Consider the following 25,471-nt stretch of genomic DNA (forward strand, 5'->3'; position numbering starts at 1 on the left):
ATTCTTTGTTCAGGAACTAACACATAAATCAAATTCAGGTAGGCCCTTTTTTTTCATTGTACTATGGGATAAGAGACAAATCCAGGGCCAAAGCTGGGAGGTATTTGTTCTCTGACATTCTGTGCACAGCGCAAATGAAACAATAAAACAGCCACGGAGAGCTGGCCTGAGCCCAGGAAATCCCAAACATAAAATGATTGCCTGGGGAGGAAATTGCAAAGCACTCTTGCGACTCTCCAGGGCGTCATAATGGCATCCTGGAGCACTCTGTTTCAGTGGAGCTCTTAACTGGCTGATGTTTGATGACGGGGGGGAAAGAAAAACTGACAAAATATTGGCGTGTCTCAGATTTGAAAACATATATAGTGATGCTTTGACTTACGAGTTTTATTTGCAAGTAAGTTCTTAACTCAATTTAATTTTATGTCAAATTATTTTTCCCCAATTAATTGATTTGAAGGCGGCCCGGTAGTCCAGTGATAAGCACGTCGACTTCACAGTGCAGAGGTAGCGGGTTCAATTCCAGTGCCGGCCTTCCTATGTGGAGTTTGCATGTTCTCCATCTGAGGGCCTGAGCGGGTTTTCGCCGGGTACTCCGGTTTCCTCCCACATTCCAAAGACATGCATGCCAGGCTGATTGAACACTCTAAATTGTCCCTAGGTGTGAGTGTGGGCGTGGATGGTTGTTCGTCTTTGTGTGCCCTGTGATTGGCTGGCAACCGATTCAGGGTGTCACCTGCCTACTGCCCGGAGACTGCTGGGATAGGCTCCAGCACCACCGTGACCCTAGTGAGGATAAAGTCATTCGGTAGATGAATGAATGAATAAATAATTGATTTGAAATGCCATTAATCGGTTCCAGCTCCCCAACCCCCCCAAAAAAAACTGACGTTTTTTTGTCACTTGATTTTCAACTAAGAAATATAGCCTTGTATTGTTAAAAATATATATATATAAGAGAAGAAAATATTAAGAATTAAAAATTTCAAAAACTTTGATGCTCACCAGAATGCAGGGAGTAGGCAATGTCGGCGTTGCTGCCCGCGTCACCATCTAGGGCCTTGACGCGCACAACCTCAGTGCCTCCGGGAGACACATTGGACACGGCAGCCTCGTAGCGCGTGCTGAGGAAGGCGGGCGCATGGTCATTACAGTCCTCCACGTGCACCATTACCTTGGCAAAATTCCTCTTGACTGGGATCTCCTGGTCGCGCACCTAAAAGGTTACATTACATTTCATCATTCTGAGAATAATTTGCGTGTGATTTAGAGAGCAATGGTTACGAATAAAGGATATTATTTCTGTCAGTTAAATGCTTTTTATGCGTATTAAGACATCAACTGTTCAAAAAAATGCTGATGAGCAGCATGCAGGTTTTCGGGCTAACTGGTGGTTAGTGAATGGTGTCTGTTTATTGTGCTCATTTTACTTAAACATTCAGGTAGAATTTTATGGATGCACAGCTTAGATTTACTGCTCGCACCCTATGTGCAATTGCATAAGCGTGCATTTTAGAGGGAAGACAGTGGGGTGACTGTATTAATTATTTGGCGGGTGTGTTTTTATTTTTAAGGCTGGACTTTAGTGTCTTACAGAGTGTGTTAAGCCAATATGGCACGAATGTTGCCAAATTGACAAGAAGGGTGGTTATCTTGAGTCATTAATATATACTTGAATTGTGAAATACACTTTGCAGTTTAGTGAAATCTTTATTCAACATAAGGCAAAGGCAACTAGAATTACCATATTGGCCCAAATATAAGATGCTTTTTGCATTGAAATAAGACTGAAAAAGTGGGGGTCGTCTTATTTTCGGGGTCTAGACATTATACCCATTCACGACGCGAGATGGCGCCAGATATCATTGAAGCAAATGTTGAACAAGACTTCCCACGACTTGTGATAACTACAGAAGTGTGTAATCTTGGTTTGGATGGGAGGCCAAAGGGAGCTCCTGACTCAGTGTTGCCTCCTCCAAACAGACACTGATTTGAGGAAATTAGCACAGCTTCCTCAATAGAAATGTTTAAACCCTAACACGAGACTTATTTCTACACTCTCACGGTTGGTTAAACGGCAAAAGGGCAAAACCCTTCTCAAGGATTCTTCTTGTTTACGCACTAAAAGAGGATTTCTCATGATCCTTCAAATAAGGGATGTCGTTAATTGTTGTGTGATGTGGGCCTACGAAGCCCTCTGAGACTCTTTAGTGATCATGGGACTCGAGAAATCAACCCTATTGAGAATCACTGGCACATGATTAATAAGTAGAAGATCTATGACAGTGGACTACCTTATATCTAATTTACAGTGCAGTGTGGAAGTTACCATGACAACAAGTGTGTGCAGTGGGATGGTCTCATAGTCCAGTTTGTCGGTGGTGGCCAGGACGCCGCTCTTGGGGTCCAGGTGGAAGAGTTTGTAGCTGATGGGGTTTGCGCTGCTCTGAATGGAGAAGACCAGCTTGCTGTTTGCGTCAGCGTCACGTGCCGCTACGTGCAGGATGTCCTTCCATGCCGGCGTGTCCTCAGGGACCCTCACCTGAGCAGTTTCAGTTAGTTTTTGTTTTTTCAAAGAATGTTCATTTTTCTTTTCTTTTGTTGATGAAAGTGTTTTGCCAATTTTAGTTTTAGTCATTTCGTTAGGTTTAGGTTTCGTAAAATAAGCTTGCGTCTGACAGACACAGTGACCAGAAAATGAGAACGTTTACAGTGTGTGACATTTTGAACTTGGAACCATTTTCGGTTGGAACTTTCATGTTATATGCTGTCCTCACTAGACCTCAATTTAGCCAGCAAAAAAGTTTCAATTCTGTGCCTTTGTGTTTCATTTTTTTCAGTGTTTCTTACCCTCAAAACAACATCCCGAGTGCTCCAAAAAACCATATGAAATTAAATTGAATTGAATTAACACCTACCAATTCATCTCAACCTTTACATCAAAACCTAACATTAAAAATGAACCCCGACCCAAAAACTCTAACACCCGACTATCTAAACTTTTATTTCAAACCTGAAACCAATTCCTCCTGATCCTAACCCTAATCCCTCTCCTTACGAAAAAGTAGTATGTATGAAATTTGGAAAAAGCATACTCGAGTATGAGTACATAAAGTCTTTAAACTTTTTCATACTAAAGTGGAACAAATCAAATTTCTAATGTAAATAGTACCTGTGCCTACTTCTAAATACAAGCCAAGTATACTTAAGCATACTTTTGTGAAGTTTATAAAATACAGTATTTTGAAATGTACACTTAAAGTATACTGCCTCCAAATTAGTGTATAAATATTTACTTAGAACAAACTTGAATGAACCACTTTGTGCAAAAGATCACCCGAATTATCCCAAAACACTAACCTGCTAATCATAATCCATAAACCCCAATCCTATATTCAAAACCACGAACGAACCCGTTTCTCAATCCAGGTTGCTTGCGTGCTACAACACCTTGACTCAAAGTCACTGAAGCTTCTTTTACTCTTCATGTACACGAAGATTTGAATCTTAAACAGTATTTACACACAAATCTACACATAAAGACAGACACGCACGCACCTCATAGAGCGTCTTGAGGAAGACAGGCCGATGTTCATTCATGTCCAGAACGCGGATGTAGGCCTATGGTCCGCCCCAAAAAAAAAACATACACAAAAAATAAAATAAAATAAACGGCCAGGTTATAGAAAAAACATCCAATACGGGAGAGATGAAAACAAATAACAGAGGTTGCTGTTTGCTATCGCAGTGAGTCAGCGGTGAAAACACACACACGCGCACACGCACACGCGCACACAGACACACACACATGTGTGTGTGTGTGTGTCTCACAGTTTTCTTTTTAAATTACCTGTAGTTATTTTTTTTCTTTATTTGGCTGCCTGTCAACTTGTGTAACGTTGAAATTACGCTCCCGACACCGTTTGGCTTTCGCTAGCAAGTGACATACTGGGCCCATGTGTGTCGGCCTGAAATCCTGAAGGAATCAGTGACTTAATGCCCACCTCTGCACAGTTACAATCACTGGTGTAGTGGGGATTTTTTAAGTGGGTGGACGCGATTCTGGGATGTTCTATTTATACATACAGAACATCAATCATAGGCTACAACACCAGTTGAACTAACGTTAAATGTAATGTTTTACTACTCCAAAATAATCACAGGCCAAGGTTATTAAGTATAACTCACATTTGGGCTAAAACTGAAATAAAAATTGAATGTGGCGTCGGGAGTGGGTGGACGGCGTATCCACGCCCACTCCACCCGTGGTTACAATGCTTCGTCTAAAAGTATTTCAGATTGGAAATCTTTATTACGGCTATTGTCTACAGATGTATTGAGCACATGGGTCTTGTGCTGGTTTGGGGGAGAATGAATGCACATTTTTAAAGTCCATTCGACTGTCAATTGCAGATTACCACCATCCAGTTTTCCTTGAGCAGCACACATGGAATATTTTCGTATAATATGGGCTCTCGCAGCTGGCAACGTGTCCATGAAAGTTGAAAATTGCATTCGCAGCAGTGAACTCAGGGACCCACTAACAGTCTGTACATTGTTGGCATGCAGCTCTGGCATACACGTGCTGACCCAAACAAAATAAATCATGAAAGAAAACTCTTTTCAATTCAGGCGCGCCAGCCAAGCAGTCGATGCCCAGTTGATGCGCCAACAGCCTCGCATACATGAATGTGTGGGTCAACGGTGTGTCTTCAGGCGAAACTGCCACAGTGGTGCCTAGAGATCCGAGTGAGCAGGGTTGAATCGGATTAATGGCATTTCTATTTCATGTCAATGGGAAAAGATGATTTCTTTTATGAGCATGATAACGGAATGATTTAACCTAACCTATCCCAATGCACCAATTTACTCTGAGAATGTTTGATCTCTTGTGATCTTAAAAGGCCCTAAGAGTTTGCGGGCAACGGGGACGCAGCCGTAATTAAGGGCCGGATGCAGCTCGGGGCCGCTGTTTCTTTGTGTACATCTGACTGGAACGCTTTACGCCCTAAGTGGGATGCTTCACAGAGATCATAAAAAAGGCACAGAATGTGTTTTTACACGTTCTAACCTGCACGGTGGAGCTGTGGTGGCTGTCGGTGACCTGCACCGTCAGGTTGTAGTTGGAGCGGCGGGTGGCGTCTAGACGGCGGGCGATGGAAATTGTGCCTGAGTTCCTCTGGATGTCAAAGTCCTTTTCCTCATCTCCACCTGACACACAGAAAGATAATAAACCTCAGCGATGGCATATGTATATATGATCATTTTCTTCACTGTGTGGATTAATTCTATCTTGTTTATTTCAATTGTACAAGTTGGTGGGATCACAAATAAATGGCGAGAGAAAAAGAAGCCATCCCAAATGTGAACGTGGCAGTATACAGCATAACGTTTTGTGACTAGCGTGCCATGGATTTTTGGACCCTGTGGATTATATTGAGTTTGTCATACAGTATATTTATTCATCAATTCATGAACTTAATAGTTGGCTGTTACCCACTGACTAATTTACCTGGCAACAGTTGATTAAGGGGAGTACTAGCACTTATTTTCTCCACTTCAAGCGCTGACGTAAATCATATTATCACTCTAATTGATTTAAATTCATTGGGGGGGGGGGATCCACTTCCTGTTTGCTGTGCATCAGGAAGCCGTTTACCCTCGAAAAGCCATGCTAATGCTCAATGCTAATACTTGAGTGCTTTCTGTGAGTGATGCTGCAACAAAAGGAGCCTTTGTGCTGGAATTCAATTTTTCACTGCTTTTTTCATTCCACAATTCTTCTTCATATTTATCTGGGTCAGGGTTACAAAGTGGAGATGAGCTACGCAGCTCCCGAGGAAGATGACCACCCTCACCCTACCATTCATAAATCTCATATATTATTGACTAAAACTTTGCGAATCTGTCATATGTACCATTAATATGGAAAAGTAGTGGTGTATAGACATTAAAGTTGATGCAAATAACCTGCAATGCAGATAGATATTCAGGGGGATGCAAGAGTAGGTTATAAAAAAAATAGAAAACACAATAGTTATTGTGTTTACACAAAATCAAAATACATTCATCATATGTCACTAATTTTACCGATGTGATACAACTGTATACTTACAATTAGGGAAATGGCAGCTCTGTGAATGTGATGCGAACAAAAAAATTTGGTGCAACAAATTCGGGAGCGGGCGGCCCCGTGGTCTAGTGATTAGCGCGTCGACCTCACAGTGCAGAGGTCATGGGTTTTAGGGTTATTGTGGTCATTTCCAGAAGTTTTTTTTTTTTATTACTTGATTTGACTTATGTATACAAATACTCGGCAGATGGCTTTCAGTTTGACAGCAAAATTTGATTCGTTGCCATAAAACAAGAACCTCCAATAAGTCAGGTCGCCAAGAAAACGTCCAAAACGGCACAAGCATCTTACCTACAATGTGAAACCAGCGCAGTCGGTATGTCTCGGTCATGATGATGCCCACCATGTGAGTGACGGGTTCCGTTTCCATGACGGCAAAGTTGAAGTGAGGCTCGTCAAAGGCGATGGGCTCGGCGGAAGGCGCTTCGGGTGAAGTCCACTCAATGTCCAGCCTCGCTGCGGATGACAGCGGCGGGCTGCCAGCATCCGTCGCTTTAATCTACAAAATGTCGCAACAGAACCGGTAAAATTACAAATGCAATCACATTAGAAGATTAATAAATGCTGACTCATGAATGCTAATTCAATTAGAGTAATATCGTTTTGTTTTTGTACTTTGTCCATGACAAACTTTTGTTTCCTCGCACATGTTGTTGTTCCATACTTTCCTTACTTTCTTATGCACTTTGTAGGAATTTGTTTAGTTTTCTGCTTCTTTTTCCTCACATTTTGTTGGACTTTCTTTGCTTCTACTGCACTTTGTTGGAGTTTTTTTTGTACTTTCTCTGACTTAGTGTTATTTTATTTATTAATTTTTACGCATTTTGTCATTTTATTCCTCACACACAATGCAAAAGTGCAACAAAATGGTGAATAGGAAATGAGGAATAAAATTTGTACAGGTTGTAAAGTGGCCCAAGACTCATTTTGTGTCCTCGCACTTTCAGTTAACACAATCTGTTGGGGTAACTTTGGATGATGTTTTGAAATTCTAAATGTTTTGGGATCAAAGTTTATTTTTACGTTTTATCTCATAAAATAGGTAATTGTGGAAAAGAAAATATTGGGAGGTGTCAATTCTTCTTTGTGTCAGGACCATGACCCCGTGGTCCCTAACCCGGAGTGGGTGTTCACATCATCACGCTAGCGAATGAACAATTTCAAGCGTAAACTACCGTGAGAATGGTGTAATTCCCAGGCCAAAAGTCTCCAAGCGACGTCACCACACCCGTCAACGAATCAATGTGGAAACTGCCATCATGGTCGTCTTGTAGCGTGTACTTCACATCGGCGTTGGAGCCCTCATCATCGTCACGGGCCATCATTCGGCAGGCTTCCAGACGGCCGTCCTGCTGGCGCTGGGCCAGCAGCTTGACGTGGAAAAGTTTGTCTGTGAACTTGGGCCAGTTGTCGTTGTCATCCAGCACGCGGACCACCACGGTTGCGGTGGAGTGAAGTGGCGGAGAGCCGTTGTCGGACACGATGACCTGACCATACAATGATTGGAGCCAATCATGACGTGTCATCATTGGAGGGAATTGTATCATAATTAGGGTGAATTGTATCGTATTGTCATTTGAGTGGATCGTAATCCTAACTGGAACGAACTTCAATGCATCGTATGGATAACGTCATACTTGAGTGACTTATTATGTAGTATTGTAATGACCTTCCCATAAGAATGTGCTCAGGTCTCACCTCGATACTGTGCTCTTCTTTATCCTCACGATCCAACGCTGCCACCGTACTGATGACACCTGTGCACACACATGCACACACATGGAATTAATGCTAATGTATGCAAGTCCTGGGAAATGAGTGTGCCAATTACTCAACAAAAGCACGACAACTGCAATGACAAGTGTTTACAGTGTAAAAAATGTGCAAATGCGTATGTGTGTGTGTGTGTGTGTGTTCCTGCCACTTTTCGTGCATGTGTGATGGAAGGCTAATGAAAGCAAGGGCTTGTATTTTTCTTTTGTTTATCACATTTCTTTCAATGCATTTTGCATTTAAAAAAACTTCAATGGAACAATTCCAAATAAAGCAGTAAAGGTATCTCTGGAGATTTTTTTTGTGTGTGACAAAATGAAATAAATGTCTGGCTAATGAAAGTATCAATCAAGATCATTAAAATACAAGTAAGTGATCTAAAATGTGAAATAATGAATGACATTGAGAACCATAATATTTATGTAATGACCAGCGGCCTTATTTCATGTCATTTTCAATGCACTTTAAAATGTTTACTGCATTTTTTTGTTATGATATTCTTCTTTGAATTAAATAATGGCATTTATATTTATGGAACTTCGTTTTGAATCATTTCATGTTTTTTGGGCGGCCCGGTGGTCCAGTGGTTAGTGCGTTGACCTCATATGCAGAGGTTCAATTCCAGCTTGGCCCCCCCGTGTGGAGTTTGCATGTTCTGCCCCGGGCCTGCGTGGGTTTTCTCCGGGTACTCCGGTTTCCTCCCACATTCCAAAAACATGCATGGCAGGCTGATTGAACACTCCAAATTGTCCCTTAGTGTGAGCATGAGATGGTTGTTTGTCTCTGTGTGCCCTGCGATTGGCTGGTGACCGTTCTTCCAGTACCCCCAGCGACCCTTGTGAGGATAAAGCGCATCAAAAATGGATGGAGGGTTCATGTTTTTTGTTTTGTTTTTTTCCTCGTATAAACAGAATAATTCGTCCATTCATTCTCTGTACTACTTATCCTTATTAAGGTTGCGGGTGTGTTGGAACCTTTCACGGTTGACCTTGGGCAAGAGGCGATTGGTATGCTCTGAACTGATCACCCGCACAATACAAATTTATTGTATTGTATTGTTTCTTTAGTTGAGACAACAAATCGTCACTTACGGTCGCAACACCAAAAAAATCCCCCAAAAACCCGAATTGTCCACTCGACCAAACTTCCTCAGCACAAGGAAGGGGGTTGCTCTGCTTCTGGCCCCTGACTTGCTTATCCAATTACAAATGGGCAGGGGTGTTCGATTTGTGATCGACAGTCAGCGGGAGTGGATAGACAAGATGGCAACAACCATTTCTGCTGCATATGCTTTGTCTCAGATACTGTAGCCGAATTTGGGCTTAACAAGGCACCAGTGCAATCCCTTACACAGCATCATGGAACATCGCTAGCTTTACAACCCAGCGGGCATCTGATGTCTCAATATGACATCAAAATCCAATCTTCAACATCAAACTAATGTCACGTCCCACTAAGATTTTTATCCCGATGAGAAATGCCAAAGTTCCCAACAGAAGCTTGTTCATCTTGCCCTTATGCTGCTCAAGATAACGCTGAAGATGTCCCACAGAAAGTCAGGCAGCAACAAAGTATAATGACTGCCTTTTAACGACTACAGTCACGTCAACCATTAATGACTCACATCCGCCAAGCTGAATTACGATCCATCCGTCCTTGCTGAAACGCTGACACATTTCTTTAATTAACAAGTTCAAACAAAGGGTGCGTTGATGTGGTGTCAAATTCCTGATTATGCCCGCAATATGAAAAGACATATTTTACACTCAAATTTCCTTTATTTGACATCTCGTGTGAGGCGCTGCATTGCAAAAGATGACTTCCAGCCTCGGGCTCTTTAAATCCCACTGACGATTGATGACTTGAATGCCAGCTTGTCATATTACTCTCAGAAAAAAAAAAACAACAACAAAAAACTTTCACCTCTGATTTCGTCATGGAGACAGTTTTTACTTTTCCTGATTCAAAATGTTGCTGCCTCACTCTTAACTGGAACATGTAAGAGGGAGCACGTTAAGTCCTATACTGGCCCGCCCTCACTAAAGGTTGCTTGTGAACTTTAGAATCCATTTTAAAATTCGGCTGTGTGTTTTCAAATCTCAAAATGGTTTCTCCTAGCCGTAACTCTATGAGCTGCTCCATCCCTATACTCCTGCTCAGTGCCTTAGGTCGGCTGATCAGCTTCTATTGGGGGACCAAATGGAAGCTCAGAGGAGATTGGGCTTTTCTGATGCTGGTCCAAACTACAGAATGACTTTTCTGTGCCCTCTTGACCATTTTATAAAGCCACCTTTGAATCCAAATGTATTTAGCTTTCAAAACAGCTTGACACGCTGTTCTCATTCTGGTGTCTTGAGTTTACTGTTTATATGTTTTTCCCACTTTCAATGTATTTAAATGGTTATGGTTAGTTGGATTTTGTTTGATTTGTATTCATGTATAGCACTGTTTCAGCTGCGGTTGTTTTAAAAGGGCTTAATTGATCAAGTTGAGTTGGGGAAATCAAAATAGCAGAGAATTGCTGATTTCCCCGAGGAGTTTGCTCAGGTACAAACCTTTGAAAAGAATAAACATTGGTGCCTGGTCTGTGTACAACTCATCCAACCAGTCAACATCTTGACAGTCAATCTGGAAGCTTTCACTTTGATGTTTTTTTTTTTTTTTTAACGTGAGTCCAGACCCCGCTGGGGTCGTAGAGGTGGTCACATTGACAGCAGAGCAAACAAGCCCTAATGTTAAGCCCCCGGGAGGTCATGATGAGGACAGGTGGGTATGCTAAGGAAGAGTGTTTTAGCCATTAGGAGCTTTCACTGGGCCAGTAAACCTGCTGTGAAGACACACAAAGCCCGTCTGCGAACATTTTTGTCTTCCGCGACACCGTGGCTGTCACTCAAATGTTGACTTGTCTGAGACTCTTTTGAAAGCAACTCATCTGGACTTGGCGACTCAGCATCAGGAGTCAACAAGTCAACTTCGAAGCGGCTGAATCTGGTAGTTGGATTGAATCGTGTCGTAATTACCTTGTAATTGTGTTGAATCAGAGTGAATTATGCGCCCAATTTATTGTGTCACATCATAACTGGGAGGAATCCTTTGATGTCGTTGAGGGAATTGTAACATATTACAGGACAATATGTGGGATAATTGTCGCCGTTTATTTTGCGTACAGTGAATGGCCAGTCTGGTTGGCAACATTTTTACTTATTTTATCTGTTTCATTTTATTGCATTATTGTAATCAAAGAAAAACAAAACAAAATGATAAATTCAGCCTCAGTGACGGAGAAGAAGATCTCATGGTCCAGACTATTTGCAGTCACTTGTGCTGTCTTGAAAACATGGAATATTTTTAACCAAGCGTGCAGAGTTTCTCCATTCATAAGCAATGTCTGCAAATGGGGCGATGTGGTGTGAACAGTCGCTCAAAGAGATCAATTTCATGGCATTCACCTGCTAACTTCTTGACGCTCTTTCAGCAACCGTTGACTGTCACGGCTGCTACAGAAAAATTTAATTGTAAGATGAAAAGCTTGATATCATCCCACTGATCAAGTGTGTTGTTGTGGGATGTTTTCACCATTTGGAGACTTCACACAGAGTTTTGCACTTTCTCTCAAATAGAAAAACATAAGCATTACCATAAGTGTGGAAAAACTGCAAGTAAACAGGAATTAATCAGGGCCGTCCGGATGCAAAGTTCACATTTCTTTACCTATATTCTTTAATACATAATTTATTATATTGAGATACTCTCGTTTACTTTCGTTCATTTTATACTTTTTACTTCAAAAAAAACTTTTAGCCAATCAAGTATTTTAAGGTTTTTAATGATAATATTATCTCTTAAGTACGTAAAATAATGCCAATGTGTTTGACAACAGAGGTTTCCATTTGATAAAAATCAGGAAAACATGCAGAGTACCCCGAGAATTATTTTAATCATGTTTGACATCAGAGGTCATCGGAGCTTTCGTGAGACAACGCGGCTGTTGTGATTTGGGCTTGATTCTGCCGCGGGTTATTGAATTATATTGTTAATAAATTATTACATGCCTTCAAGTACCCCTGCAATGTTCTCACGTAGCCCAAGGGCAGAGATGGGGTACTGTTGGCCAGACCACACTGTGTGGCCTCTTGATTAATTGAATATGTTGTCGCTGTCCTGTGAATAAAACATAATGAATCGTGAAGCTGGATGACATATTGGGATTTTTTTTTTTTACTTGCCAAATCGCCCGAAGTCTTCAATAAAACCCTGACAAACATTCAAATATATTTTTCAGGTCTAAATAGGGAAGAAAAATGCAAAATATGAAAACAAAATAACGGCAATACGAATCCGCAAGTGCCAAACTGTGGATATGCCGAGGTCGCTTGTCGTTAGTAGTTGTAATTCCACCAATCACCACTAGATAGCAAACATGGCTTGGTTGCGCTCATCCGGGTGTTATACTGTCCTCTGCACCTTAGTCCTGGGAGCTTTCAAATTATATTTTTATTTTTCGCTAATGAAGGGTTTGGTGAATGTGCATATGAACTGGTTGGGTTCGGTACCTCTTAACAAGGTTAAGAATCACTGAGTAAGGAGGATGTTCGCCCCTTGCGGTAAATATTGTGAACGCAGGTTTCATTTCATGGAGCGGTGTATTTAAACCGTGTTTTTCCTCACACCCTTTTTTCCCAGCGATTAGTAGCCCTCATTGACCTGAAAAATGTCTTGCAGAGCTTTGGAACTTGTTGCCGGTCATACTAACAGGCAGGACAAGTTGAATCTGTGATTACAAGAACATTGTTATTTAAATGACTTTCCCAAATGAGGAGAAAATGATATTGTGACCAACGCGAAAGCTTCCAGCGCATACCCGGAATGACAGATGAATTAGTCTGAGAGTCATTTGAAAAAAAACAACTCAATGTTGTCCATGTGCTGGTTTTCACTTTGTGGACAAAGCATGTCGCAGCAAACGCGTTGAACTTTGCGCAAATGTGCTTGCAATGCGAGAAACCACCAAAGGCTCGCTGCGTCAATGCCACAATAACTTCAGGTACTGTTTTTATGTATGTGTGGGAAGCATGTCACTTTCGTATTTTCAACCTCTGAAATAATTTGATGGATTGCCACCATATTTTATGGACAGTAAACATTTTTGTCAGTAAACTATAGAAAGCGCCTATGGCGGGGAAGACATCCTGCTAGTAAAATTCAAAGTATCGGGCGTTTGAAGTCAAGATAATAATGTTCGTATAAACTTTGAAGATTGATTGCAGTTTTATGACATCGAGTGATGTTTACATGAAGCGTCATGTGGATACCATGCAGTGGAAAGCAGGAGGTGATGCTGGCTCTCATGTCTGCTTGAAGCAAAATAAGACGGTTTCCGACCTCTTTTAACAAAACAATTAGCTTGTCAGATTTCTCGTGCATGAAGTGACAGAGTTTGGAAAGTAGTTTAACGTACGACTGACTGTACGTTGTCACTGGCCTTTTTATTTAATTTTATTTTTTTATGTCATCCTTTTACCCCGCTATGTTAGCCTCATAGGGATCAACATCTGTTGTCTCCAATTCTCCTCTCTTTACTGTGCTTCCAATGATGCAAGGCTTTCTCAAACTCAACTTATTATCGCAAAACACTATCCAACTTTAGCCGCTTCCTCTGTGATATCTCCGCAATAAACTTTCGCAACACTTGTTTAACGTTACACAACTTGGCAATCGTCTGCCGATCTCGCCAATCTCGTCTCGCGAGAACGGAAATCTCGTCACGCGAGGTTATTTAACACGAGATCGAAACAACAATGGCGACGATTGTTAAACTGCGATTGTTGCTGGAAAAAAAGGTGTACCGTAGTTTTTTTGTGTGTGTGTTTTGACTGAGAAATTTCCTTGCGTCCCGCGGGAAAATTGTGCATCTAGGATGCGGGAGGCAGAGGTGACTAGATGGCTGTAGGCCTAATATTTTTTTTGCAGATTTGGAAGTACAGTATATGCAAAACGAACATAGAACCTCAAAAATATTAAAATTTTGATTAAGTTGATTTTTGTAAAATTAAAAACAAATCCTTGAGTGGTAATTTTTATGCAAGAGAGCCTTCTGCACGGGGAAAAACAGGTATGTGTTCATTTCGTTGTTTGCCTCAAACCCTTTTTTGTTTGGTTAGAATAGTGGATCTTTTGTAAATGCATTGTTAATGCATTTGTAAATATTAAATATATTTTGCATGAAGAGCACATATTATACATGTATGCATGTATTTGTCCATATTTAAAATAGCATTTTTGTCATGCATTTGATGACTATAGCATCTGTGTGGTCTTATGTGACTCCCCAGAAACACCAATAAAAATTGTGTCTCTGCTCCAGAATTTACATTGCCCAACCTTGCCCTCAGGGTACTCATTAAGTAGAAGACCAAATGTAAGGCATTTCTGCTCTTTTAACACCTGCTCAACCTTAACCTCAAACACCCCCTCAACCCCCACTCCCCTGTTTGCAAAGCTACTGTTTAGAGTCCTGAGGGTGTGGACAAACAGTAGAGCTATGTGTGCAATTTAGCCAGAGCTTGTAGCAACACGCAGCCGGTGGCCGCGATTCGAAACCCATCAAACTTCCCATTCACCTCCACCTCATGTTTCTGAAAACGAGGACGTGCAGCGACACGAGAGCCTGCACTTTGCTCCCTTTCTCACCATCCAACATGTAAAAAGAATGCATTGCGAATGATTGAGCGACACGCCCAGCCAGCCTCTCTCCTCTACCTAATCTGCACAGACTTGCAGTGAGTGGACTTAAAAGGCCGGGTGATTCTTCAGCTTATTATCATTAGTCATCACAATCTGCTGCTCAGAGCTAAATGTGATACAATGTGTTGTTCTGTCAACCGAAACTAAACAAGAAAATCGCAATTTCGTTTTCTGTCGGTTTCCACGTACGGTGGCCTTTTGCATCCGGCCAAATACAAACGTGTGAAAAATTGTGGGCAAGTGAACACTTTTAGCTAGTGATAACTTGATTTGCAATGTGGATGTGGAGGAGGGATGAACATCTGCTCTGGGGTGAAACTCACAGTCTCTTCAGGTCTCTAATAACACCACACACACACATTCACATACACACACACACACACACACACACACACAGACACACACACACACACACACACACACACACACGCACACACACACACACGCACACATTTACACGCACACACAAATCACTCACTTGGTTGTTGATTCCTTTTAAAAAAAATAAAGAAAGAAAATAGTCGAATCCCACTCCCCAGCCATCACCAGTTAACCGCCTGTATGACATGAGTAAGTAGTAAGAGCATTTTTTTTCTGAAGCACTTCTCAGAGAGTGAATTCAAACACAGAGTCGTAAAACGTATAAAGTTGCAGGCATCACTCTTTCATGATTTTGCCATTTTGCGGCTTGACGCGGTAATTTTTTTACAGTCATCATTTGACCGCTTTTTTGCTGAGAATTGCAAGCGCAAAATTGAGATACGAAGGCTCTATAGGGGAAGGAAAATTAACTCATGTCACAATAAGCAGCACTTTGGCAAATACTGCACAATTCTCCAAAAAGAGACTCTGGGTTGTTTTATGCCACTCCCAGTTGAACTAAACGCAGGTATAGAACATACACATACAGCGGAGCACTTAGCTCAACTGGAACCGCATTTCACAATTTGGGGCCAAAGCACTATCATCTTTACTTGTTAATCTTGTGTGACGAACATTAAGAACAATCTCGTCACACGCTGACCTAACAAGACAATAAAATGACATCAGAGACGACAAGGATGGAGGAGCCTTACGGTAAAAATTGATGAAAGAGGCGCCAGTGAGTTGGCAGCCTGTTACAACAGCTCTGCTAATTGTCTCCCTGATTTGTAATCTTCCACCCTTTTTTTTTGTAATTACATGTTTGGTGTATGTCGTATTAAGCCACTTTAAACTGTTTTCAGTGCTAAGAGATGTTTTCCACTTGTCTGTGACGCAACAACCAGGAGGAGCTTCACCCTACGTGGACATCTGCTAAATGGGGCTAAAATAAAATGAAGTGAAGTTGAAGTGAGAGACAGGACTAAATGGAAAAGGGTAAGTGAACCAATGCTCCTGTATGTACGTTGCACGCCAACGACACAGTTGTTTACATTCAAACACAGCTTCAAGCAAACATGAGTGACGTCATTCACGCTGTGATCACGAGATTACAATTTGAGTATCCTGGCACCCTCATACTGGTCATTGGAGACTTCAATCTTGCTCCTCTCTGATCTACTAACAGCCTCTCGCAGCAAGAGGAAACAAAACTGCACCGACTCCAGGCTTCCTGCAAACGTAACAGGAGCTCTTGCATATTTAATTTGGAAAATAATTTCATTTTGCTTTTTATGTATCATTTATTTTTAATTCAAATTTCGTTTTACTGTCATTGCATGAAAACACAATGAAGTTGCACATGCCCTCCTCCACATAAAAAACACAACATTTAAACATCAGCAACCATATAGAAACACACAGAATATAACATGACATTTCTTTTTTCTTTTTTTTTTTTGTTTACGTACAACACATTGTTACAACTGCGGTTGTGGTTAAAGTGCTCTTGAAATAACTTAATTTGATTTGCTTTGAGAGATCCTGACTGACCAAGCTCACATCTAATGAATCGAATTTCTGTCAAGTCGGTGTTCATGTTTGGCCGTTGAGGAGCTGCTTAGGAAGGTTGGAGACATCTCCATAAACCACCCTTTCTTCTCCGAAACTCTGCCACCTGGAGATTATTCCAGGCTTCAAGATATGATTTCAATTCCACATCACCAATTCTGGCTTCATCGACCTTACAAATATCTCTGGACTCCTGCAACCGAGTAAACATCAACAGTGATGTGTTTGTGAATTGTTGATTAGTATAAATGCGACAGCGGCTACAGTGTCATTCTTATTCGGAAGACTTTGCAGACAGCCTTCGCCCTGGAATTGCTCCTCTTTTGCAAGGAAAACAACTAAATTTTCTGCTTGGCTCTCGACGAAGGTGGACGCTTTTTTGCTTTGCTCCTGCCCCCCCCCCCCTTGCTCGCCACTCAGTCTATGTGCTGTCCTTGTGCTGGCTTTTCCTAGCCTCCGCCGTATTTTTCATCCTAAAAAACAAACCATGGAATTGGTTGGCTGGTCTCTTGATGCAATCGACAAATTTTCTCAAGGAGAAGAGCAGGCAGTGGGGAGCCTGCTTGCCCTTTGGGACATTTGCTGCCGGGTACACCCTAGATCCACGGAAGAAGCGGAGAATGGTGTGCCTGTCAATACTGTCCGTTGAGGAGGAGGAAGACATCTACATTATCGGCCCTCTGACAGCAGGTATGCTGCGGTTTGGTGTTAGCAGTTTCCTGTTCTATCGCAAAATCCAACCGACGGGACCAGCTTTATTGGAAGTGAAGAAGCTGCCGGTCATTCTTGATGGTCTAGCGCGAATGTCCAACACGCAGACTCAAGCGGTGACTGAGCTCGGCCGCAATTGCGGTTCTTGAGCGTCTCCGTACGATCGACAACAACAGGGAGAAGTTGAGTTCTCGCTTCGAAAAGGAATTGAGGATTTGGCTGATCGGTGCCAGTGAAAGGATACAGCCACGGACTCAAGGCCACCTGAAATTGTCGGCCGTCCCTCCAAAATAAACAACGCTATCTGGACCCCTTTCCCCTGGATGGAAGGTAAACACGGAAGCTAGTGCCCCCACGATCACCCACTCCTTCTCGGCCATGGAATGATAAGCCAGGACTGCCTTCATGAGCAGACCTTGACGAAGCAGCTGCGGCCTGTTCACGCATACACAACCAGACAATCACACGTGCATACACATCCTTATCATCACCGTCTTCATCGTTCCTATTCTTTTCCCCCACGACGTGGAATGATCCGAAGAGCGCTCGGTGCACCGTGCAGCTGGTCGGACTGATATCTAAAGGATATCTTAATCTTAATCTTAATAACAAATCTCCTCTTGCTACTACATTTCTACTAACGGACTGTTATGCACACTACATCATCATCAACATTGTCAACATGTTTTGGTGGCCTGTAAGCCAAAACATTTGCGTGACATCCAGACCAAATCGTGCACATTCCTCTTTAAAGTGGCATCTACTTTCTTTTTATGCTGGCTGCACGCTGGCACACTAAACAGATGCACTGGCATTTCACAGCCCGACCACATTGTTTTATCTCAAACAGATTTAATTTCACCATCAAATTGACAACAGGAAACCAGAAAATACCTGCTGATTGTTTTTTGTTCATTTTACTGATGACTCATTAAAAAGGCACTTTAAGAGCCTGATGCAATTCCTTTCCTTTTCATTGAAAGGGAGCAACAACCATAATTCATAGTTAGCCTACAAGAGTGGGCTAACTTCATTTTGGTAATTTTGAAGTTCAGCGCAGAACTGAATAGAGAAGAGGCATATCTTTTGAAATTTAAAAGATGAATTTTGGTTTACTTGAAGATTTAATTAACTTTTCAGTTTTGACATGTAGGGGTCAGTCCTTTTGCACTCAGCACTTGTACTGATTGATCGGTGTAACAATGGGGCCAACTCCCATTCCAAGATTGCTGCACACAGGAAACCAGGCGTCACCCCAAGAAAAACATCCCAGAAAGTCAGGTTCAGAGATTCATCAAGTTAGTAGTGATTTGGTTCAGGTACCATTGCATTAGTCAATGTGTTAGTATAGGTGAATGTTACTTATAATTTTTTCAAGAAGTAAGGATCAATTTGACTACTGTTCGGAACACCAAAGTAAAATTTGAGGAAACCAAATATCCAGAAAAAGTAATTAAATCACTAAGATATACTGTATGTCTCTCAGATTTCAATGCAGCCATAAACCTCTAAATCACAGATTTCGCCTACTATTTGTTCTCAGTGGATCATTTATCTGCAGTTTGTCCTACAAATATCTGACAGCAGAGACTTTTTTTGTAGTCACGCCCACAGAAATGCAGACTAGGAAATCGCAGGCCAGCGCAGCACAGTGGAGCACGGCACAGATGTCAGACATGTAATTCAATAAAACATTTGAGGATATTCATCATTTTAAAATGCGTAAAAAAATTTTTTTTTTTTTTTGCTTCCAAAGAACAACATTAGATCAATTCCGGCAGCTTTGCCGGCAACTGAATTTGATAAATATGTCACTAACCTGTTTTGTTATCAACATCAAAGTAAGTCCGATGCAACTCTGTAATGAGGAATGAAAGCCGCCCCTGCGAGGAAGCGTCAGCATCCGAGGCAGCCACCAGGACGATGGAGGTGATGGCTTCCACGTTCTCAGGGACAGACGCGAAGTAGATGGGCTGGGAAAGCTCTGGAGCATTGTCGTTGATGTCCAGCACATCCATGTAAACATGCGTCCACGAGGCCCGGGGCTCAGTACCAAGGTCGGTGGCTACAACGGAGAGCCAATAGTGGGGAACTTTTTCTCGATCCAGCGGCCCAGTGGTCCGGATCACCCCTGTGGAGACAACACACTGTATCAACAATATATTTGGATTGTAGGGTGAGTCTGTCTTCACCAAGAATTCTCCAGTGTTACCAAGGATAGGTAAGGTAAGCAGAGCTGCACTGAGTGTTGATGAATGCACAGATTAACATTAGCCACTACTAACTGGCACAAGCTTGATTGGTCAGTTAAGTTATTGATTTATTGGAGGACGGGAATTTGTGTTTGGTGATGTGTCAATGCGGTCAAGTTGGAAATTGAAGTGCAGCCTCCATGAGTGAAATGTTTTCCCGTTTATTTTTTCTCCAAATCAAAAATTTTCTTCACCCCACCCAAATCTGGTGTTCTGATTAGTATTGTGTTTGTGGAATCTGCCTTAAGCAGCAAAATCCCCCCGTTTTTGTCCATCGCAGGGGGTGGCCATGTTGCCACTTGCTGTTGACTGAAAATGACATCACAGATAATTTACATGTTCGAAGGTGATACGATCCATCCAGTTCACTTACACAACTTCCTGCTCCTAAATCACAACCACAATTAAACTAATGCACATTTTGGAGACAAGGTTATTTAGTGACTAATTTGGTAAGGTGGTGAATTAAAACCAGATTTTATATTTATGCCTTTCATTTGACCAGTTTCATTTGATTTACACACACACACACACACACACACACACACGCACGCACACACACACACACACACACACACGCACACACATACATACATATATACTGTATATAAAGCAGTTTTTGCACTTTGAGCATGATTTTAGGCTTTTAATATGTTGTCTGTCCTTTTTTGATTATGCTGCTCATGCCCTTTGAGTGCTACTTGGGAATAAATAGTGTTTATTTATACTGGTGAGTGGCGTGTGCACTGGTGCGGGAAAGCAAGGAGAGTAGCTTTCCAATTTGAGCACTCATTTTATTTCTTCTTCTGCCATCCCTGTTGTTTATTTTTTAGTAAACTGTCAAGGCCAGCAAACATCATTTCCACTACATTGATAACAAATTCAGTTTTGTTCTCTTGCTTGTTGTGATGATTCATGTTTCCCAAAGCAATAGACAGCATGGCTCATTTACTGATGTGGTCCTTTGCAATGACCATATTTTGTTGAATTGAGACATCCACTTTTCAAAGTGGAACTCTGATTAACAGTATAAAGGAGAATTTTCGCAGGGCACATATAGACAGACATTCATATTCTTGTTCACACCTATGGAGAATTTTGAGTTTTCATTGAAGCTAACATACATGTTCTTAGAATGTGGTAGGATGTCTTAGTAGAAACTCATACAAGTACTGGGAGAACATGCAAACTCCACACAGGAGGGTTCAAACCCAGAACCTATCAACAGTGAGACAATATCTGCTAACCACTACAATACCATGCTTTTCATGTTAACACTAGTCATTTGAAATTTGGTCAAATGTTATCGGGAAACCATTTCAACCCTACTTCTATCCCGTTTTACCTGTTTCCTCGTCAATGGCGAACACTCCTAGACCAGAGCCGTCGTGGATGCGGTACCGGATGACGCCATCGCCACCCACGTCCTTATCTGTGGCCGTCACCGTGAGCACCGCTGACCCTGCCACAGCGTCCTCCATCACTATGGCCTCATACACAAACTCAGAGAAAAGTGGCGGGTGGAGGTTCTCATTGACATCCAAGACCTGGATCTCCACAAAGCAGGATGATGAAAGTGATCGCGGGAGGCCGTGGTCAACAGCGCGGACGGTGAGGTTGTACGACGCCCGTCGTTCAAAGTCCAACTCCCTCTCCAGGGTCAAGGCACCAGTTGAGGAATCGAGGCGAAAGATCCCACTTTCAGTGTTCTTAAGGTTGTAGGTGATGAGGCCACCACCGCCCAGATCGGAGTCCACACTTTCCACCCAGACCAGTAAGGTTCCGACTGGTATATCCTCTGGAATTTTGACTCTGTAGACCTTTGTTACAAAGGTAGGTGGGCTATCGTTTACGTCCTGAAGCACGACGACAAGGTGGAGGGTGGCAAACATCGGAGGAGTAAGTTTGGACTGATCCCTGGCTTCGATCCATACATCATGCCTGGGTGAGGATTCTCGATCCAAAGGAGCCATGACCACCACCTCGCCTGTCACCTCTTCAATCCGAAATATTTCGATGGACGTCAGGAGGCTGTACGTGACTTTCCCATTCTCACCTATGTCAGAATCGGTTGCTCGGGCTGTAAAAACGACTGTATCTATTTTGGTGTTTTCGGGGATGTGAATCACATGTCTGGGCTGATCAAAAAGAGGTGGGTTGTCGTTAACATCCAGGACATTCACCGCAAAAAACTTCCATGCTGACCTTTGCGGTGTTCCCAGATCAGAGGTGGAGATATTCAGAATGTAGAACGCTTTACTCTCTCTGTCGAGCCCACAAACTAGACGAAGGTCACCGGAAAAGGTGTCGACGGCAAAGCAGCCATCCTCGTTCCCACCGGAGATGGCGTACGTGAGCATGCCATTGAAGCCCGTGTCGTGATCCGATGCATCCAAGCGGACTACCGTGGAATTCAGTGGGTAGTCCTCAGAAAGATCCAGAGAGTTAGGAACACCAGCGTCAAACATGGGAGAGTGTCTGTTTGTGATGTGGATATCGGAAGATGTATAGTCCACGTCTTCAGTCCAGATAGGTTTAATTGACTCTATCAGCTTATCGGTGAGCTCTTTGAAAACGAACGTTTCCTGACAGCTGACCGTTGGCTCGTCGCCCAAGCTGGTGACCGTCACTCGGACGACTGATGCTTCTGATCGGTGCGCCCCGTCCGAGGCCACCACTTGCAAATCGAATGAATTTACACTCGGCGGAATTGCACGCTTCAGGATGACCTCACCTGACACAGAGTTGATGGCAAATATCCGGAACTCATTACCCGACTCAATGATATAGCGTAGCTGCTGTAGTTCATCCAAGTCAATGGCCGACATCTCCACAATCGTACTGCCAACAGCGAGATCAGGAGGTACTGTGACGTTGCAGCCCACCCTCTCAAAAAGAGGCACATTGTCATTAACATTGTTCAGGGTGATTGTCACTGTGCACTCGCTGACTCGACTGAATGGCTCTCCACTGTCTGAGGCCCAAACCCTCAGGTGGTACCAACGCTTCATTAGTTCAAAGTCCATGTGCTCAGTAGTGAAGATGACACCAGTAAAGGGGTCTATTGCGAATGGCAGTAGTTCTGCATTGGCAATGGCATAGGTCACAAAACCGTGTTTGCCATCATCTTTGTCGGTCGCTCTTATTTTCAAGAGGCTGCTGCCGATGGGGCTATTTTCATCCACCGTGGCCTGATAGGACGACGGCGTGAATTCTGGACTGTTGTCATTCTCGTCTGCGATCTTGACTACGACATGAGCCTTAGCTTCGCCTCCATTGGCCAGTACGTCCAACTCATAGTGATTCTGATCCTCATAGTCAAACGTCTCCCTGGTGATGATGATCCCGCTTTTGGGATTTATCTTGAATTTAGAGCTGTCTCGGTTCGTCTTGATACTGTACGTCACAGTGCCGGAATCAACAGAAACCTTTGCAACAAATGTTTTCGGGGGTGACATCTCACTGAGCACAAGAATGTAGGTCTCTTCCAAAAATGATATGGGCCGGTAATGAAAGGCAGGAACATGAATCTTAGCAATGGGAGACATCAAACTGGGGGAGCTGATATCTTGAGCTTGTAAGGACAGATTGAGCCCAAAGGGACTTTGTGACCACAGAATCTTCTTAGTCGAGACGATTTGGAAGTTGCTTCCCTGCAATCCCTCAGGGATGACCTCAAAGTTCTTGTGAGGATCACCGCCAATGATGCGAAGAGATTTGACGGGCTTGAGGCCTGCCTCGACGTGGACGTTGATCGTCACTGTGCCATCCGCCGAGACGGATGGATTGGCAGCGGGCTTGACCACCGGAGAAGCTGCGGCAGCTTTTTGTACCTTTACGCTCACCTTGGCGACATTGCCGAATTTCTGAATGCCAGAGATTCTCTTGGTTCTGTCCTCGGCTAACACAGTGAGCTCGTATCGCTCGCTGCGGGTGTGGTTCAGTCTCTTCAAAAGTCTGATAGTGCCGCTGAAAGGGTCCACAACAAACGGATGGGATTTGATGGTGAATAAGTAGTAGAACTCAGCATTGCTGCCCATGTCGGCGTCCGCTGCTCTGACCCGAACCAGACTGGATTGAAGTGGTGTGTCTTCAGGGATGGCTACGCTATATGAGGATGGATCGAAAAGAGGCTTGAGGTCATTTGTGTCTAGGATCTGGACAAAGACTTTGGTCTTGGTTTGGAGTTCCTGAGTGCTCTCCGTGGCCTCCACAGTAAGTGTATAGGCATCCCTCACTTCCCTGTTTAGGAGTGCCACATGTTGAGTTTTGATTCTCAGGAAACAAAAATCTCCAACTTTGACATCCTCTGCTTGGAAATAGCCACTCTCATCCCCGGAGACAATCACATATTTGATTTCCCAGAATGCGTCCGCCATTTCCAAGCCCATTTTCACCGGCGTCTCAACGTATGACCCTGCGCCAGAGTTCTCATCGATGGTGGTGTTGTAGAGGTGGTGTGTGAATCTCAGTGGAGATCCGGCTTTGAGTTCTGCCACTGTTCCATCACATTGGGCTGAATTTAGTAGAACTGTGATTGATGTTAGCAAATTAGCAAGCAGTGATGACGCCATTTTTTGGAGTAGCATTTTGATCCTCTCTTGTCTGAAAAGGAAAAGGAAAAGGAAAACACACAAATGAGTGAGGCATACGTTTTATAATAGATGGACACAATTAATTGTATTATCAGAAGTGTTTGGCTATAAAAAATGGCCGTCAAAGTTGCACTTCATTCAACTCCCAAAAGTGACAATAATTTTTTTAGATGAGAGGATATTTTACAATAAAATAAATTGCCTATGACTTGCTCATATATAGGGTTTTGATAGCATAATTAAACTACAGAAGCAAAAATCACTCATTTCAATCACTTGCCAGCATGCTTTGCTCTGGGTTAAAACACATACGTACATTTTTCTCTCTCTGGCTTCCAGCCCGTCAATAGCAACAAAATCAAACACAATACCAGAACTCTTGTTCTGACTTGCTCTGAGGAAGCGCTGCACGATGTTCCAGAAGACAAAAGTTGCCTTGGAGCATTTTCAGGCAGGTGGCAGAACGGACCAGCCTCCCCGTGAAATCTTCCTATCATTATTACTCTAAAGCCACAACACAGACAACTGAGCTGGTTCTTGATTAGTCATCACAGAGCTTTGCGGGGGGGAGGGGGGGAGGGGGGGGGATTTCAGTGGGAATCAAATGTGCCGCTCTGTGCCGTTGCATTTGATGTTGTCAGACGAAAGTTGCTTCTATTCCCTCTTGAAGACACTGACATTTATTTGGCAGAATGGAGTCAAAAGTCAAACAAATAGTGGAGAAATAAGAGGTGTTCTGAGGTGGCTTTGCTATCAAATGCAATGGGAAATTCAACTATTGAAAAAAAGTTACTGGTTACATTTAAATGGAAAAACTACAGCAAAAATCTAACATTTGAATACATATATATATATATATATATATATATATATATATATATATATATATATATATATATATATATATATATATATATCTATATCTATCGAGAGAGAGAGAGAGAGAGAGAGAGAGAGAGAGAGAGAGAGAGAGAGAGAGAGAGAGAGAGAGAGAGAGAGAGAGAGAGAGAGAGAGAGAGAGAGAGAGAGAGAGAGAGAGAGAGAGAGAGAGAGAGAGAGAGAGAGAGAGAGAGAGAGAGAGAGAGAGAGAGAGAGAGAGAGAGAGAGAGAGAGAGGCTTTCTTGTCACCCAGCGGCTGGATAGCTCAGTTGGTAAGGCATCGGTTTGGCATACGGGAGATGGTGGTTCGAATCCAGCTTGGGGCAGAAAAATGAGCACATAACACCATCCAGTGTGGGTCCTTGGGCGAGATCCTTGACGCTAATGCCTACTTCATACAATAATGAGAGACAATAAAATGAATGACATCCCGGCTCAGATGTCGCCCGGCC

At 42.7% G+C, this 25,471-nt stretch overlaps 1 protein-coding gene across 2 annotated transcripts in view; it reads right to left on the minus strand.

Moving 5' to 3' along the window:
- The window catches only part of fat2 (FAT atypical cadherin 2), an 83,400-nt gene that overhangs the window by 48,489 nt on the left and 9,440 nt on the right, over nucleotides 1–25,471 (minus strand). For both annotated transcript variants that reach the window (XM_052070811.1, XM_052070801.1), the window contains exons 2-10: nucleotides 20,891–24,150; nucleotides 19,113–19,424; nucleotides 7,832–7,890; nucleotides 7,309–7,620; nucleotides 6,425–6,632; nucleotides 5,072–5,211; nucleotides 3,559–3,621; nucleotides 2,330–2,542; nucleotides 1,006–1,216 (exon numbers count right to left, since the gene is read on the minus strand). In XM_052070811.1, coding sequence (XP_051926771.1) covers nucleotides 1,006–1,216; nucleotides 2,330–2,542; nucleotides 3,559–3,621; nucleotides 5,072–5,211; nucleotides 6,425–6,632; nucleotides 7,309–7,620; nucleotides 7,832–7,890; nucleotides 19,113–19,424; nucleotides 20,891–24,150 — 4,778 coding nt within the window. The remainder of the gene's footprint in view (nucleotides 1–1,005; nucleotides 1,217–2,329; nucleotides 2,543–3,558; nucleotides 3,622–5,071; nucleotides 5,212–6,424; nucleotides 6,633–7,308; nucleotides 7,621–7,831; nucleotides 7,891–19,112; nucleotides 19,425–20,890; nucleotides 24,151–25,471) is intronic.

Source organism: Hippocampus zosterae, chromosome 1 (assembly GCF_025434085.1).
Source record: "Hippocampus zosterae strain Florida chromosome 1, ASM2543408v3, whole genome shotgun sequence".
Taxonomy (NCBI): domain Eukaryota; kingdom Metazoa; phylum Chordata; class Actinopteri; order Syngnathiformes; family Syngnathidae; genus Hippocampus; species Hippocampus zosterae.